Source organism: Myotis myotis, unplaced genomic scaffold, assembly GCF_014108235.1.
Source record: "Myotis myotis isolate mMyoMyo1 unplaced genomic scaffold, mMyoMyo1.p scaffold_m19_p_3, whole genome shotgun sequence".
In the NCBI taxonomy this organism is placed as follows: domain Eukaryota; kingdom Metazoa; phylum Chordata; class Mammalia; order Chiroptera; family Vespertilionidae; genus Myotis; species Myotis myotis.
The window spans coordinates 388,049-405,987 of record NW_023416335.1 but is presented as its reverse complement, the minus strand read 5'-3'; the positions used below and the strand labels follow the sequence as shown (position 1 = coordinate 405,987).

General features: G+C 54.1%; 1 protein-coding gene across 14 annotated transcripts in view; it reads left to right on the top strand.

The window, feature by feature from the left end:
* FBXO25 (F-box protein 25) overlaps window positions 1-17,939 on the top strand; it is a 30,649-nt gene that overhangs the window by 8,513 nt on the left and 4,197 nt on the right. For 8 of the 14 annotated variants that reach the window (XR_004965851.1, XM_036297910.1, XM_036297909.1 and 5 more), the window contains 6 exons: window positions 3,296-3,399; window positions 5,443-5,492; window positions 7,647-7,770; window positions 7,933-8,025; window positions 14,879-15,063; window positions 16,380-16,559. Coding sequence is in view for 13 of the 14 variants with exons in the window: in XM_036297910.1 (XP_036153803.1) it covers window positions 3,296-3,399; window positions 5,443-5,492; window positions 7,647-7,770; window positions 7,933-8,025; window positions 14,879-15,063; window positions 16,380-16,559 (736 nt within the window). In the remaining variant the exon portion in view is untranslated. Of the gene's footprint in view, window positions 1-3,295; window positions 3,402-5,442; window positions 5,493-7,646; window positions 7,771-7,932; window positions 8,026-13,310; window positions 13,405-14,878; window positions 15,064-16,379; window positions 16,560-17,939 lie in introns of those variants that run through there. The other 6 variants (XM_036297912.1, XM_036297911.1, XM_036297908.1 and 3 more) reach the window with 3 other exon arrangements.

Genomic DNA, 17,939 nt, shown 5'->3' with positions numbered 1-17,939 from the left:
GCCCAAGGCTGGTGGGAGGGAGGACGTTATGTAGCTCAGGTCTGAGCCAGGACATTGCCTGGTTCCCACACGTGGACGCTGCATTGTTACCGCGCGAGGGTCACTGCCCGACACCGTGGAAGCCAGTGCTGTGAGGAAAGAAAAGACCTTCCATGGTGAGGCCGGCCAGCCAGGCTCCTCTCTGTCCCCCGACCAGGTCCAGGGAAGGTTCAGGGGCCACGGGCACAGGTGGTTGTGGGAGCGCTGGCGGGCAGGTTTCGGTGGGCGTGTTTTTGGAATTCCACCAGAAGGCCTCTGTCTGCGGTTTGGCTTGGTTTTTGTGAAGGAGGGGCCTTGCGGCGCAGTGTGGGGTCCTGTCTATGGAGTCCGTAGTGTTGCCCGGGGATTCAGTGCCTTCCCTGTGGGCTCTGGGAAGCTGAGATGGCACAGAGGCGCAAGGCCATGTGCACTGTGTCCTACGCTGCCCGAACAGGACCCTTCTGGGGTTTCCCCTTGGCGTTTAACTTATTAAATCTTCACTGCATTGTTTTTACTTACATCTCATTCACATTCAGCTTCCTGTCCGAATGTGAATATTTTATGATTTATTTTGGTTACTGGGTTCACTGGGCATAGCAGTGGAGGTCATCGGAGACCTGGGAGTCCATGAGGATTATCTTCAACTCTAGTCGTACCCAAGATATCCCAAGAGTGGGATTCTCTAAGAAAACACACAAACATTTTTAAATTGTGCGTCTCCCAAGGAAAAAAGGAAAGAAACTGCATTTTTGGTTCCCTTACAAAAATGCAAAAACAGTCTCTGGTCACACCAGGTCAGAGAATCCAGGGGCCCACTAGCCCTGGAAATAAGAACTGTGCTCCGAGGCCTCAGCCCCGGGAGACGCTCCTGTCCCCGCTCCTTTACTCCGACACGCGCCTCTGCCGGCGGTGGTGGTGTTCCCGCGGGCTGTTGGGGGATGTGCGGCTTTCAGTGACAGCCTGATGCCTTCCTTACATTGTCTTCTTCAGTGACTAGGAAGGAAAATGTGGTTAGAAAGCTGGCACCGGCGTCAGACCAGCACACGCCCAGGGCATTTGTGTACCTGCCTGCTCGCGGGGATGCATCTGGACTCGGAGGTCTGTCCTGCCGCCTGTGTCAGTGACAAGCCAGCAGGCGCATCATCGTCCTGACCTGTGTGGCAGGAGAAGGGAGAGTTCTTCTCCAGCAGAGATCCTGTTCTGCACAGGAGAAATGTAGCTTGTGTGTAATGTTTGAGGGGCTTCGGGCCGTGAGAGGGTGAAAAGGAATGACATGGATAAGAATGAGCAAGCGCCTTTTTTACCAAAGAAAAGGCATGAAAACATTTGCTTCAGAGAAATCGCCTTGGAGCCGCCAGAGAGGACTGCGCTGAGCCGAGCCCAGGGCCTGGAGAAGTCGCGGGGAGGGGACTGGGCCTGGCCTGCGGGCGAGGCTCCCGTGTTTGGGAGAGTGCGACAGGGCCCACGGTCTTCGGTGTTTGGGATTTGCCAGGAGGCGTCTGGCCCTGGACATGACTTTGTCGGGAGGTTGGGAGTCCCTCTGCTCCGGTTCTGGTTGGTGGCTCAGAGCGGGCAGGTGGTGGGTTTCGGACCCACGCTGTCATTTGGAGGTTGCCCAGCCTGTTCACATCGGGTCTCTGTCCTTTGTACGTGAGGAGCTTGAGTTGTGACGTCTCCTTCATTTCTGGTTATTTGAGTCTTTTTTTCTTAGCTAAATGCTTGTCAGTTTTATGTTTTTTAAAAAACTAGCTCCTAGTTTCATTGATTTTTTTAAATCTCTATTTTGTTTATTTTTGCTCTGTTCTTCATTTCCTTTGTTCTTCTTTTTCTAGTTCCTTGAGGTGTGAAGTTAGGTGCTCATTTGAAAGCTTTCTTGTGTCTTGTTGAGGCTTTTATCATGGGAACCCTTTCTTAGAATTGCTTTGGCTGCATCCTGTAAGTTTTGGTGTATTTCCATTTTCATTCGTCTCAAGGTATTTTTATAATTTCTCTTTTGATTTCCTGTTTGACTCACTGGTTGTCCAATAGCGTGTTGTGTAATCACATATTTGTGATGTTCCTGTTTTATTCTTGTAATTGGTTTCAGGTTCATAAATCGTGGTCAGAAAAGGTACTTGATATGATTTCTTCTTTTTTTTAATCCTCAACCAAGGATATTTTTTCTATTGATCTTTAGAGAGAGTGTAAGGGAAGAGGAGGGAGGGGAAGAGCGAGTGAGCGAGAGAGAGAGAGACAGGAACATCCATGTGAGAGAGACACCTGGATTGGCTGCCTCCAGCACTCACCCTGACTGGGGCGGGGATCACACCCACAACCCAGGTACGCGCCCGTGCTTGGAAATCTAACCTGGGACACTTCTATGCATGACTGATGTTTTAACCACTGAGCACACTGACCAGGGCGCTTGATATGATTGCAATCTTAATTTCTTAAAGACTTGTTTTGTGGCTCAACATATGATCTGTCCTGGAAAATGTTCCCTGTGTGCTTGAGCAGAATGTTCTCTTGCTTTTGCATGGAAAATTCCGTATATGTGAAGTCCATCTGCGCTAACAGGTCCTTTATGGCCAGTGTTCACATTGGATCGGGGGATGTGGCAAATCATTAGTCATTGTCGGGTATGACCCTTCACATTAACGTTCCCAGAGTGTTTCCAGTTTAGTTTATAATCTCCCAGTTTTGTTTTGTTTTTAAAGGAAGGCACTTCTTTCTTAAAAAAAAAATTTATTGATTTTTTTACAGAGAGGTAGGGAGAGGGATAGAGAGTTAGAAACATCGATGAGAGAGAAACATCGATCAGCTGCCTCCTGCACACTCCCCACTGGGGATGTGCCCGCAACCAAGGTACATGCCCTTGACCAGAATCGAACCTGGGATCCTTTAGTCCGCAGGCTGACCGCTCTATCCACTGAGCCAAACCGGTTAGGGCTGTAATCTCCCTGTTTTACTGAAGCATTTTGAAGTCTGAAACCGCATGAGCACATGAAAACCCTTGGGACAATGGAACATGCCTCGCACTCCTGGGCTAACATTCTCAGAAGAACCGAGATAAGCCTTAGGTTTCTCAAAAGAAAAAGAATACATTAGACATTAGCTGTGTAATGCCGAGCTGTGATGTGTCGCTTTGAAAATGAACAGCTTGCTTTCAGAATTCATCAAGTTTTTTATTTTGATCTCCTAAATTGCAAGCCAGATACTTACTATCATTTTTTAAAAAGATAAGCCAAATGAAGATCTCCCTATAAATACGTTTTAATAAAATCTATCTTTATTTCAGAATCCTAAATAGTGAAGATGACGACATATTTACTAGTGAGGAGCATGGATATGCCTCCAAGAAAAGGAAAAAGGACCATTTTAGAAATGACAGCAATACTCAATGTAAGATCATGTTTAACATGTTATATTTTACTGGAATATGTTGGCACACTAAGTCACTTCCACACGCGCACAGGAAAGGCGGCCCAGAGGTCTTAATAGCCCTTCTCCAGTGTTGCCCACAGGACTAGTGATCAAAGCTTTTGCAGCTCAATCATTTTTTGTGTTTTTAAAAAATATGCTTTTACTAGAGGCCCAGTGCACGAATTTGTGTACGGGTGGGGTCCTGCCGGCCTTGCCCCCAATCGGGGCGGATCGGGGCCAGGCCTGTCAGGAGGAGGAGACTGTGGGTGGTTGGTCGGCCTACCCGCCAATCAGGGCCCCATCAGGGCTGGGCCGGCTGGGGGGAGTGTCCATGGGTGATTGGCCAGCAGGCTCTGCCCCTGATTGGGGTGAGGGGGCAGATTGGGGGCAGGGGTGGCTCTGGGGAGGGGCTGTGAATGGTGGGTCGGCCGGCCCCGCCCCCAAATGGGGTGGCGGGGTCGATTGGGGGTCAGTGGCCGTGGGAGGGGCCGTGGGAGGTTGGTCTGCCAGCCCCACTCCCTATTGGTGTGGGGGGGCCGATTGGGGGCGGAACTGGCTGGGGAGAGGGGCTGCAGGCTGATCGGGATAGTGGGAGCTGACTGGGGTTGGGGTTGGCCGTGGGGAAGGGCTATGAGCAGTGCGCTGGCTGGCTCTGCCCCCGAATGGGGTGGGGGGGCCAATTGGGGAATCAGTGACCTGCGGGAGGGGCCATGGGTAGTTGGCCGCCAGCCCTGCCCCTGATCAGGGTGGGGGGCGGGGGAGATCTGGGGTGAGGCCGGGTGGGGGGAGGGGCTGCAGGAGGTTGGCTGGCTGGCCCCGCCCCCCTGATCGGGCTGGTTCACTGGCTGCAGTGGGCATCATGGCGACCGTTCGTTATGGCATTATGGTCGCTGGCTTTTTATATATATAGATTGATTTCGGAGAGAGGAAGGGAGAGGGAGAGATAGAAACATCAGTGATGAGAAAGAATCATTAATTGGCTGCCTCCTGCACACCCCCTACTGGGGATTGAGCTCAAAACCTGGGCATGTGCCCTGACTGGGAAGCAAACTATGACCTCCTGGTTCATGGGTTAATGCTCAACCATTTTGTTAGTAAGATTGGCAGAAACAAAACAAAGGGTAGCAAACCCACTACAGAGCTCGCACATCTGAGCGACTGAACAGTGGTCGCCATCAGTTTGCTGCCAGGCACTGAGGCCCAGCCTGAAGCGTCTTGACTTTGGACTTTTGTGCAGGAGGCGCTGCTCTTCGGAGCAAGACACAAAGGTGGTCAGAGCTGGTGAGCCCCTGGGGGAGGCAGCCACTCCCCTGTGCCGCCCCTGCTCTGCCCTGAGCGCCTCTGTAAGTTGTGAGGAGTGCTCCCGTGTAGTCAGTCTGCTGAGGAAGGTCGGGCCCTGTGTGGGGGGGAGTTATCATGACCCTTGAAACTTTAGGATTCAATTACATGAAAAAATTGAATCAAATACAATTTAAAGGCAAGGACGGAAGAATAGGACTTTTTATTGATTGTACTTTTATGTTTTCGTATTTATAGTCATTAGTAACTAATTTTCTTCTAAGTTACTAAAAGTTGGCACTGTCTGAAAATCATATTTCATGTAAAGATGTGTTTCAGCACCTCTTAAACTAACGTTAGGAAACAGAATTTGCCCAGCCAGTGTGGCTCAGTGGTTTAGCATTGACCTATGAACCGGAAGGTCATGGTTCGATTCCCAGTCAGGGCACATGTCTGGGTTGTGTGCTTGACCCCAATGTGGGCGTGCAGGAGGCAGCCGATCCATGATTCTTTCTCATCATTGATGTTTCTATCTCTCTCTCCCTCTCCCTTCCTCTCTGAAATCAATAAAGTTAAATTTAGAAAAAAAGAAACAAAGAATTCTGTTCACATTTAACAAGTAAAGGCATCTCAATCTGTATATCAGATAATTTTGTTAACTTATGCAACTATTTTAAGTTCCTGAAAATCTTCGTTTTGAAATTATTCCCCAGATTTTAAAAACAAAGTTAATTTCTGTTCTAGGTTTTTTTCGTGAAAAATGGATCTATGTCCACAAAGAAAGCACAAGAGAAGTAAGTATTCTGTTGTGAGTAAGCGTATATGTTTTGTCCTGTTGAACATGTAACTTCACATTAAATAAGTTACTTCTTTTGCAACATCAACCCTGTGAAGACGTCTGTGTGTGTGTGTGGTCGATGCCCCTGGCACAAACCTGAATAAACAGAACAAGGGTGGGCCTGCTCTCCCAAGAGCTGCTCCTCCGGAGCCCTGCTGCTAGCAGGGGGCTGCGTGGGCCTGCCGGGCTGGGACTGGGAGAACTCTAACCCTCCTTTCCCAGGCCGGGCAGCTGACCTGACGTCGTAACTGACTGTGACTGGGCAAAGAGCAGTGAACCTTTCCCCTCCTTTGCTTTGCCGAGTTGGAGAAGTGTTGCTATGAGCCATGAAACAGTCCACTCACTTCCACCTGTTTCCTTTCTCTCTGCTTAGCGTCCGTCCGGGAAGCTTACCTGCTTTGCAGTCTGAGGAACTTGGCACTTGCCTTATTTTGCAGCCACTGGGGAATGATTTGGGGGGTAATTGTTTAGTATACATTCCGTTGGCGTAAGTTACCTGTTCCAGAGGCGTTAGTAGTGGGTGACCTGAAACTGGCCCAGCTTCTGAGACAGAACGTTATTTGACTACTTGGTGGCGGTTAACATTGTTAGTGGGTACGGAGGGACTGATCCTTCGCATACAGTCTAATGCACCGTTACACGAATGTTTGGCAGAATCTAACATAACTTGAGCTGACTTAAGACTCTTTCAGATTTCATTTGCTCTATGTTACCACACTGATGGCAGAAAAGAGAACCAGCTTAGGCCAGCGCAAGCAACCGAACAGAACTTATGTGAGTCTGCAGGTGCCGGTGGATCTGTTGATCCCAGGAGCACAGGGTGACCAGCTCAGGGCGGGAGCAGGGACGGACTGAGAGCTGGCACGTCTCTCGCCAGCTGTCTCGGCCTCACTCTGCTGTCAGTCTTCTCACCTGGATGGACCAGGTATCTCTGCTGCCCGTCTACATGGCCGACTGGCCGCCCGCAGACACTGAGCGCCTGCCTGCATGGCTCCAGGCCCCCACCAGGTGGCGAGCTCATGTGGTTCAGACGGGGCGATGTGCTCTGTGGATCAGATTTAAGTCCCCCAACAGAAGAGGCTGTTGTGAGAAGGGGCTGCCTGGACAGGCGTCTCCTACACCAGCACACAGCTCTGTTCATTGAGAAGACATTGGAGGAGAAGTACCAGCTGGAATCAAGTTCAGGTTCTGTCTAGGCTTTGCTCCCCACAGCCCCCCAGAAAATACTTTTCATACAGTACATACTCCATAAAAATAGGTATTGAGTGCTGTGAGTGAATGCATCTTGTTGGTTTGTGCACCCAGTAGGACTCTTCTTGGGACTTGCACAAACCACAAGCCCTTCCCATGTGTCTTAGCTGCGCTAGGGCGAGCCTCCTCTTCTAGACCCTCCCCTGCCACCCTGGGGTTTTCTGTGATTGGCCCCCAGTTTGTCTGTCCCAGGACTCTGAATTGAAAATCTCTTTCTATACTCTTCATATTTCAAATACCGAAGGTAGACTTTAAAGTGACACCTAATGTACAAACCAATCGGAATGCAGGTGCATCATGGAGAAAACCATCTATGCAGAGAGTGGTGTTTCGCTCTTTAAAAGACTGACTCAATGGATAGAGCATCAGCCTGCGGACTGAAGGGTCCTGGGTTTGGTCCTGGTCAAGGACACATGCTCTGCTTGTGGGCTCAACCCCCAGTAGGGGGCGTGCAGGAGGCAGCCAATCAATGATTCTCTCTCATCATTGATGTTTCTATCTCCCTTCCTCTCTGAAATCATTAATATATATATTAAATATATATATAGATATATGTTTTAAAAAGTAGTAAAAATAAAAGACTGACTTTGTTCATTTTTTTTACTCTTGGACCTGGGTCTAATTCCAGCTTTGGGGTTTGGGTGCTGAGCAGGCCCTGCACCGTAGTCACATCGCCCCGCCTCCACCCTCCCCCCTCTGCCTTCAGCCTGTGTGTTGGGCAAACGTCCAGACCTCGGGACTCCTGCGAGCAGTCACATTCTCAGCGGTCGTGTTCATAGTGGCCCTTCACAGCAGCCGCCTGCTGGGTGTGCTCGCAGTGTCGTAGCCGAGAATATTCCCACTTATCGTATGATTGCAGGCTTCATTGGCCCTCCCCCCAAATGTGTCCCAACAAAAGAAATCGGCGAGATGCGTGATGGGTCCGTCTTTGTCGTCCTGCCTGCGGGGTGAGGCTGTCTGTGCTGCCTCAGTGATGCATGATGGTAGGTCAGCTTCGGTGTGATTGACGCCACTCACCTGGGTGTGTCTGCGTCATGGTAGACACTGTCCTTTGCTGACGGTTAAAAAACAGTTGGCACAGACTCGCCCACACTGAGCGTCGTTGGCTTTGCGTGCATCGCGCTGACTGTTTGCTTGTCTTCCAGCGGCACGGCTACTGCACGCTGGGGGAGGCCTTCACCCGCCTGGACTTTTCGAGCGCTGTGCAGGACGTGCGCAGGTTCAGCTACGTGGTCAGAGTGAGTATTTCCTTTCCCGGGGACACTCGATGCCTTGGCCGCTGCAGAAAGCGGCGCTCCCTCGCGGTGCAGAAATATCCCAGGAGTGGGCTCAGAAGACGGCTCGGTGCTGCTCAGCACCGGCTCCGGCTCTGCGGGCGCGGGTGGGACCGGGCCGGCCTCTGCGCTTTCTGGGTTTCTCCGCGCCATGCGTGCGCTCGCGCACTGTGCCAGGGAGGTGCCAGGGGAGCAGCCGTTTCCCTGCGGGTTTACCTGATGGTCCCTGCGTTTCCCACCTCACGTGTCACCGCAGAGCCTGGAACGGGGACTTCAGACAAAGGGAGCTCACAGGGCTGCTATGCTGTTGGCACCTGGCCGGACGGGGTTTGTGTCTCAGCCTCTTCCAGAAAGGGCTCTGGGCCAGGCCTCGCCTGTCCTGTTTGTGTAAGAGGCCTGCTCTGCGGCTTCTTCGCCTCCTGCTGGTGCAGGGGACAGTGACGGCTCCTGCAGCTGCGGCGGGATGGGAAGAGGCGGGATGGGAAGACGTCTCGCAGTGGCTTTCAGCCCCTAGAAACGCTACGAGAACAGATACAGATGTCAGAGGTGGGGCGGGAGGGCCTGGGTGAGAGAAGACGGAGAGTTAGCTGAAGCACGTCTGCGTGAGGGCGGGTGGGTTTGGGGGGGAAGGGCGGGGTGGAGGTGGGCAGAGGGGACATTACAGTGTGGTTGTGCTCATAAAGAATTTTCAGTTTAGCACATAGGTAGACACTTCTCTCTCGTGGACCCGAAACTTCTCTTCCCGAGGAAGGCGGGTTGGATTCCGGGAAACTGCTCTGGTACTTCGCATTCCCTGATGCTCTGTGGCGATGGGAGCGTGAAACACCTGGCTGGGCTGCAGTTGTCCGGGGGTTCTGATCAGCGTTGATCCTCAGAGGCTGTGACATGACGTCACTGCCTGGAGGATCCGTTTTTCAGGGATGGCTGCCAGGCAGGGTGCAAGGCCCTGTTCCTGGGGAAAACCCTATCTAGGTGTATCTGTGTGCTTAGGCTTAAGGTTTTAGTACCAGTTAGAGGATATTTATCTTGATTAAAATGTTCTCTTGGCAGCTAAGAAGAAAGAAATGTTAGGGAGTACACGATTAGGTAGGTCACTGGAAGCCTGGGGTAGTCGTACCTACTGGCTGGTCTCCGTTGGTTTCCCGGGCACCTCATGGGATGTGTACGGGGGCTCCTTTGGCACCAGCCGGGCCTGCACGGAGGCCGCCTGCCTGAGTTCTCGAGAGGTTTGTTGCCAACGGTACTTCTTTTGGAGATGATCCTCCCTGCGTTCCGAGCATTTCATGGATCCTTTAAACAGCGAAGCCATGAAAACAATGGAAGGACACAGTGACCAGACTGTCTGGTTATTTGAAGTTTTGAAACTTTCTCCTAAGGACTGTGTTACGTCCGCAACGTCACCAGCTTCCTCCACGGTGCACAGAGGAGCTAGAAACAGACAGGACCAGGTGCCTGCATGAGGCGATGGGCGGCGGGCGGGGCTGGGAGGTGCCTCTCTCTGATTTTTTCACTGAGGCTTGCTTTGCCCTCCCAGCACACGTGCTTCTCCCGAGACCTGACACCTCGCCATCTGACAGGACAGTGACACAGGCAGAGTCACGGAGCAGGTGGGACGCACTGTGCTCTGTCCCTCCGCCTACGTGGGCATGAGCTCTGGGCATGATGGAGACAGAGGTAGCAAACGTGCGACAGTGTGCCCCCAGGGAGTCGACAGACAGGCCTGACAACGGACAAGTGCTTCTGTTCAGACCTCCGTGGTTCTACAGACTTCTCGTGGAACCCCGTGGTTTACATGTGTCACGTGACATCTTAAAGGCGTGGCCTTGGAGTCCAGGGCGTCCTGAGGGTTCTGCTCCTTTCTGATGGAGCTGCAGCTGACTGTGTTGAGCTTTGTGAAGGGCCCAGTTGTGGCGAGATCATTGTCACATCCTCACCCCGGGCACCCCGTGCAGGACTGAACAGAAGGATGAAGAATGAGCCATCTTTACACACTTTGTTTTGTGAGTCACTTTTAAAAAATATTTTATTTTTTCTATTGATTTCAGAGAGGAAAGGAGAGGGAGAGATAGAAACATCGATGATGAGATAAATCATTGGTTGGCTGCCTCCTGCACGCCTTCTATTGGTGATTGAGCCTGCAACCCAGGCATGTGCCCTTGACCGGAATCAAACCCTGGACCCTTCAGTCTGCAGGCCAATGCTCTACCCACTGAGCCGCACCAGCTGGGCAGTCTCCCCACTTTCACCATCAAGTGTGCTCCACAGACTGCCCCAGCAGCGTGAACTGGCAAGCGGGGCTCTCAGACGGTCACGGTTTGCCAGTTGTTTTCTAAACCTGTGGGACCTCCTCTGCAGGAAAGCTTTCTTTGGAAATGAGGGACGCCCTTCTTTGTTGTAACACAATCCTTCCCGCGCCCCTCAGCACAGAACGGCGTGCTCACATTCAGTTAAAACCTGTTGTCGGTGCAGGCATCGCGGTTGGCTGCTACGCCAGGCATTTCCTGTCATTTTCCCCGGAGGGTGTTGGGACAAAGTGTACGGGTGAAATGATGGTAATGCCCCTGACAATAAGATGGAGGAGGAAAGAGTGAGAAGCGACAGTGTGGGGCCTGCTGACAGCCAGGGGAACGCTCCTCAGCCAGCAGAGGCCCAGTGCTGCCGCTCTGACGCGTCTGAGAGACAACGGGAGCGATGGTCGTGGTGGGCGTGTCTGGCTGGGTGAGCGCCCTGGTGGTGGAGGCCTTCATTCAGTCAATGGCATTGCCAGCGAAAGTGAACATCCAGGTCACTTAGAAATTGTAAATGCCATTCTCACAGGGCCGGCAAGGACCCAGTACTCTTTATTGTTCTTCAGCTTCCAGCGTATTTATCCTGTCAGCTTGGAGTATGGCTCTGTGCAGCAACCAAGAATTCTTCCAACAAAACTAAAACTGTAAATTATGCAGCAATTCAATTTATATAAACGTTAGCATCTTTTTTTATTGGTTTGAGAGAGAAAGAGAGAAACATCAACTTGTTGTTCCACTTACTGATGCATTCATTGGTGCTGCTTGTATGAGCCTGATGAGGATCGAACCTGCAACCTTGGCGTATCGGCAAGATGCTCCAACCCACTGAGCTACCGGCCAGGGCCCAACTAACATTCTTCCTTTCCGCCAGCACTGGAAGTTGGTGACAGGGGTGAGGCCCATGGAGTGTTCATTCCCAGGGAAGGGGGGCCAGAGGGACAGTCCAGAAGGTGGGGCTCCCGTCTCACAGACCATCTGCTTCACGAGTTCCAGGATGGGAAGCGCCTCTAAGGCAGCCTGACTCTGTCTGGGTGGCGCCAGGGACCTTCAGGCAGAGGCACGGGTCCCGGACTGAGGAGAGTCGGGCCGCCAAGCTCTCCAGAGAAGGAACGCCTGCAGGGTTTGCCAGAAGGTTAGGACGGGGGTTCTGCTTGGCTTCAGGAACATCCTGCTTCTGTAGGGTTTAGTCACTTTGTTTTACTAGATGCAGTAAAATTGAGAAGCTTTTTAAAGTGAGAGAAAGAAATTTCAGATCAGTGATGCTGTTCGAAGCTACTCACCAGGCCCTGACCGGCACACGATGGGTGGGAGGTGCCTGGTGGGGCGGACAGTGCAGACCTGTGACCACCTCTGTCCCCTCTCTGAGCCCGTGACTTTTGGGTCATTTTCTTTATCTCCCTGGGCCTCGGTCTTCTCATCTGTCGCCTGGGAGCATAGTACTGCCTCGTAGGGGTGCTTTGAGCGTTAGGCTGATCACATCATGTACTCTAAACTGTGCCTGTCCAGCAAGCAGTCCGTGTTTCTGTTCGTTGTAAAGCTACGTCCTGCAGGAGCCTGAACGGCCGAACCGACTCTGTCTGGTGTGGCTAGTGTCTCGGTGACTGGAGAAGTGACTTTGACCTCGGACCCCTTGGGGTTCCTGGGCAGCACTCTGAGAATCGCTGCATTACAGTAACTCCAGCTCTGCCCTCACTTTTCTCGGGGCGAGAGTAGGGCTGTGAACGGCTCCTTTTCCTCTTGCCGTTGAGGGGTCAGATGCAGTGAACCTCATGTCTGGCCTGCGTCCCTCAGGCTGCAGGGTGGTGAGTCTCTCGTGGGTCGGTTCCCAGAAGCCCCATTGGCTACAGACTCGTCCATCACATCTCAGTCCGGCTGCATTAGCAGGAAAGCTGCTGCTTAATCTCTGAATTCCTTGTCTCTAACCGGTTCCTCAAGGAGGCAGGAGAGAAGGGAGGAGGGAGGAGGGATAGAGTCCACTGGCAGAGGCTGGGCAGCAGGCGTCCCTGCAGAGTCTGAAGTGCGTGAGGCTGGCCAGAAGCAGCCACGGTTGGGCAGAGTCTGTCAGGATGGTGCAAGTGGAGGTGTTCACAGACACAGGGCAGGTTGGGCGACACCAGCAGCCACACGTGGCCCAGGGAGAGGCCGGCAAAGTCCCAGCTCAATTCCTTGCTCAGAGCACGTGGGGAATTGCAGAGGCAGGTGGTGGCGTGAGCCCTGTGGGAGGGCAGCGGCTCTCCCTGGAGAGAGAGGAGCAGGCGGGCGGGTGGAGGAGCTGGGAAAACCCTGCATTCCTCCTGGGGCCTCGGCAGGAGCTCTGCCCACCCACCTGCCTCAGGACGGGTGAGGCCAGAGGTGTGGACAGGGTGGTGAGGCACCAGGACCTGCCCGGTGGCGGGGGGGGAGGGGGGAGAGCAGACTTGTCAGGAGTGAAAGCCTGACGGCTGGGGAAGCGTTTGGGGGTGGCGGGGAGCTGGGAGCAGACAGACAGTGCGAGCCAAGACTGACGGAGGAGACAGGCTGTGAGGACTGGAGCCGGGACAGGACCTGGAGGGAGCTGGTCAGAGCGGGCACTTGGGAGCGGTCAGCGTCTGAGGGGCAGAAGTGAGAGGACCGTGACTCTGAGTTTACAAGGACTGGAAAGAGAGCGCTGTGGAGGAAGGACAGACAGGAGAAGGCCCTGCACACTTCGAATTGGAGTCTTCAAGGAAGCAGACGGAGCACGGACTGAGCACAGGTCCAGGGGTCAGATGCCAGCAGGCCTGCCTGGGGCACAGGTTCAGGTCTGCACGTGGAGGGCGTGCGGGGCGACCGCACAGTCGGCGTCACGTCCTGGGGTGGCGTGACGGGCACCTCTCACCGAGGACCCTGAGGGGCACACGTCCGTCCTGTGCGTGTCGTCACTGTGGTGTATGTTTCCATGTGAGGAGATTGATGCTCAGCTTTTTCCCTCTTTCTTTTAAGCTATTGCAGCTAATTGCAAAATCCCAGTTAACCTCACTGAGTGGTGTGGCACAAAAGAATTACTTCAACATTTTGGATAAAATCGTTCACAAGGGTAAGAGGATGACTGACCTTTTCCATCGTCTGAATCTTAATGAGCGTTAGTGTGAGGAGAGGGGTTTTCTCTGACCCCCACCCCGTGTGTGTGTCCAATGGTGACGTCCGGTGCGTGGCCGTGGCTGCACAGCCGTGCCAGGGCCTCCGGCTCTCACGTCCACGTGCTGTTTATGTTTTTAAAGTTGCGTTTGCAGAGGAAGGAGTATATTACATTAATACAAGAAATATATCACTGTGCTATCATAAGATAGAAAGATAAGTGAAAGGACATTTCACCTCTTCGTGGCTAGCCGTTCACACTCACTTTACCACAGAATGTTTCCATAACCATCAGGGTTGGGGCTTAGTTGTTTCAGCATCAAATAAACCTACACATTTCTTTTTAATTTAGTGAATGTATTGATGGATTAGTGACAAATAGGTAGAACTTTAGATTTCACAGTAGGGTTTATGCATGTATAGGGTGTCCCCAAAAAACGTATACATACTCTGACAGCTGATAGCTCCATTTTGAAAATGCAGTGTGTTTGAGTAAGCGCTGCCCTTGTGTTTTCATGGTGTGTGTGCATTTGGGGGCACCCTGTATCCGAGTGAATGGCTAAGTGCAGCCATTTTTAACACCGTTCCTCTGTACGGCAGAATGCAAGGGACATGGGGGCTGACAGTTTAAAGTCGAACAGCAGACTCGGCCAGAAATGCTTGGTCAGGAAACATTCTAAAGTCTGCTTAAGTCTCATCATATCTGCGGTATCTCAGAAACCAGGTGGGGTTGCAGGGGAATGAGGTCATCGTTCATTGTGACAGAACGTAGACAATGTACAATTAACAGTTTCACTTCAGCTGACAGTTTGGTACCATTAGGTCCTTTCGCTCTGTTGTGCCACCATCACCACCACCGTCTTCCCCAGAACATTCTCATCTTCCCAACTGAGCCTCTGTCCCCATAGGCCAGTGATGGCGAACCTATGACACGCGTGTCAGAGGTGACATACGAACTCATTTTTTTGGTTGATTTTTCTTTGTTAAATGGCATTTAAATATATAAACTAAATATAAAAATATAAGTCTTTTGTTTTACTATGGTTGCAAATATCAAAAAATTTCTATATGTGACACGGCACCAGAGTTACGTTAGGGTTTTTCAAAACGCTGACACGCCGAGCTCAAAGGGTTCGCCAGCACTGACCCAGACACTCACTCCCACCGTCCCTACCTCTGGTTCCACCGTCCACTCCTGTCTCAGGCTCCGACTCCTCCGCCCGCAGACAGGGAGCCCACAGCCGCTGTCTGTCCGGCTTGTCTCCCTCAGCATGTGGCACCGTGTGGCGGGAGTGGAGTCTCTTCCTTTCTGAGGCTGAGTGCAGTCGGCTGTGTGCGTGCACCCCATTTCATCTGTTGGTTACATCGGGGTGCAGCTCGGCCCTCTCCCAGGTGGCAGCTGTCCACGCACAGTCGTGTTGTTTTTGTTCCAGTGCTCGACGACCACCAGAACCCTCGGCTGATCAAAGACCTGCTCCAAGACCTCAGCTCCACCCTCTGCATCCTGATCCGAGGCGTGGGCAAGTCCGTGCTGGTGGGGAACATCAACATCTGGGTCTGCCGCTTGGAGACGATTCTCGCCTGGCAGCAGCAGCTGCAGAACCTGCAGATGACGCAGGTACGACCTTAGCACGAAGTCGTGACCTCTTCTCCAGACTCCCGGCTTGGAGAGCAATGCTCGTCTTACTCTTTCGTGTTAATGAAGTTGTTCTTAGACGGGTGAGACCAGAGAGCCTGTTAGTGGGCTCCAGCTGCTACTGGAAAGGGCTGACTCCGCAGGTGGCGAGGTGGTGAACTCGCTCACCCTGCAAGGAAATTAGGTGCTTTCGGCTCAAATGACAGCAGGAAATCACGGCTCCGTGTGTGCGCAGTCTGCCCTTGCCCGCCTGTGGCTCGTGCAGGACCTGTACTCCCCTCACTTGCTCGCTCTGCGCGGACGCGGATGCACAGGTGTGTGGAGGCAGATGCACACATGTGTGGCTTGTAAGCAAGATGGCCCACGTGACAGACATGCCATCACATCCAAACTGTCGCCAGGGTCCAAGGCCCATGGTACCTGCAGCTTGAGGCACTGGATGAGGCAGAAATGTGGCCTCGCGCCCCTGTGGTTGTGTCTGATGAGCTGAGGAAGGGTTTGCACAGCAAGGACGGTGACAGCGCTCTGAGGGGACAGTGAGGGCGCCGTGTGCCCTCCACACCTCTCCCTGCACCCGCCCTCCTGGGATCAAGGGCGTTCATTCCTCCACACATGTCCCTCGTCTCGGGCACTGGGTCATGGAAGAGAAGAGGCAGCACACGGGACCAGCTGTGCTGGGGCTGAGGCTCTGACCGCCGGGGACTCTTCTGCCTCTGCGGCGGGGGCAGGGCTGGGTGGAGCCCAGCAGACACCTGCCGTCTGTCTGTCCGTCTGTCCGTGGGAGACTCCTGCGGACAGTGAGGGCCTGCACAGCACAGCCCCTGGCACAGGCCTCCCACAGCACCACGTGGTGCCAGCCCTCCTGAGGGACAGTTCGGTTCCCTCGCCGGCTTGTGTGAGGGAGGGTGTGGCTTATGTACTTGAAATCACAGAGCTGTGAGCTAGAAGGGCCTCCGTGGAGGATTCATCCACGCCCCTGGCCACGGAGCTTCCCAGGCCGAGCGCAGAGGCTTGGAGCGCAGTGCACACTCCGTGGCTGACACGTCCCCGGCACCTGCCCCTTCCAGGTGCCCCTTTGCGTGTCGTCTAGTAAACAGGTCCCCTCGTGCAGATGCAGTGGAGGGGCTGTCGCCATAAGCAGCCTGGGCCATTCCGGCTCCACTTCCGGGTGTCCCTGGTGGCCAGCAGAGGCGGCGTGCGGTCAGGGATGCTGGCATCACGCCCCGGGCAGGTGGGGGAGGGGAACGTTAGGTCGGTCCGTGCCCTGAAGGCGCCGTGTCCTGCTCCCTTTCTCGCAGGAGAACCACGGCCTCACGCTCAGTGACCTGCCCTTGCACATGCTGAACAACATCCTGTACCGGCTCTCCGACGGCTGGGACATCGTGACGCTGGGCCAGGTGAGCCCCACGCTGCACACGCTCAGCGAGGACCGGCGGCTCTGGAAGAAGCTGTGTCAGTACCACTTCGCCGAGAAGCAGGTGAGCGGCGGCCCGCCCGGCCCCAGCGCAGCCTGCGGCCTCGGCATCGTCCAGTGTAGGAAGGTCGTGTGTGGCTTCTCTCCGACAGCTTATGCAGTTTCCTGTTCATCTTTAAAAAGGACCGTGAACTCATATGACCCAACACGGAACACAGAACAGGGCGGCGTTCCCCCCTCTGTTGACAGACCGTGTCGCCGTCTCCCCTATGGGCTCAGGCTGCGTGTCCGCTACGGCCAGGGCCCCGCCAGCCTTGGTTTCCTGGGTGGCGGGCGGCATGCCGCTGTCCACATCCTCCCTGCCTCCCTGTGTTCTGCTCCGCGGTCAGGGCTGTGCCTGTGCGCAAGGCCGCCTGGGTCTGCGGGAGGGGAGGCGGGCGGCCCGCGTCCCCAGAGACGGGTGTGGCAGAGCTGGTGACGGACGAGGGAAGTGGAGAGGTGGGTGTGCTGTGAGCACGTCCACGCTGCAGGCGGACAGGAGAGGCCCCTTGAGGAAATGCAGGTCACGGGCTGTGGCAGTTGTGGGCGTGGTCCGCGTGGCAGGGCCCTACGCAAGCAGGCGCGCCATGAGCCCCGCAGACCCTCCTCTGCCTGGCGGCGTTTGGAACAAGGGCAGCTCTAGTGTGAAGAGCAGACGAGTGGCACAGGGAGCCGATGACAGGCGGCGCCAAGAAGGAAGGGTGTGGACATGGACCAACCCAGGGACTTGAGGCCCATTGGCTGGGGTGGGCGCAGCCGTGTACCGTGGTCCCTGGGGGTTGGGAGTCACAGGTGGAGACGGTGGGTTGAGATGCCTCCCAGTACCCGAGAGCAGCCCGTCGAGAGGCCCGGGTGTCTGAAGGACTTGAGGAGGCGGCGGGCCTCGGGCAGCGGCTAACAGGGCTCCTGAGGGCCTGAGAGGAGGGGCCAAGGCTCCCATAGGACGCCTGCTAGACTGAGTCCTGTGGTGGTGGGCGACCCCAGGAAAACTTCCGGGGGGTCTTGGGGAGAAGCACAGGGTCAGGGTGACTTGAGGGGGAAGCGGGAGATTGCATTGTGGAGCCGGCACAGCTGTGGGGACAGCGTGTTTGAGGAAGGGCTCGTGCCTAGGGAACGAGCGGGTGACGTGCGTCTGGGTGGCGGCCCGGAGCTCCTGGGGGCCCCTCCCCAGGTGTCCTTGCTGCTCCCCAGCTCGAGGGTCAAGTGTATGGCGGGCGTCTCGGGAACATGGTTGACCATTTGTGAGGTCCTTGCATGCATTCCGTAAAGGGCTACTGTATTTTCCTTAATATATTTTCATCGATCTCGGAGAGGAAGGGAAAGGGAGAGAGGGAAACATCAATGATGAGAGAGAATCATTGATTGGCTGCCTTCTGGGGGCGAGCCCACAACCCGGGCATGTGCC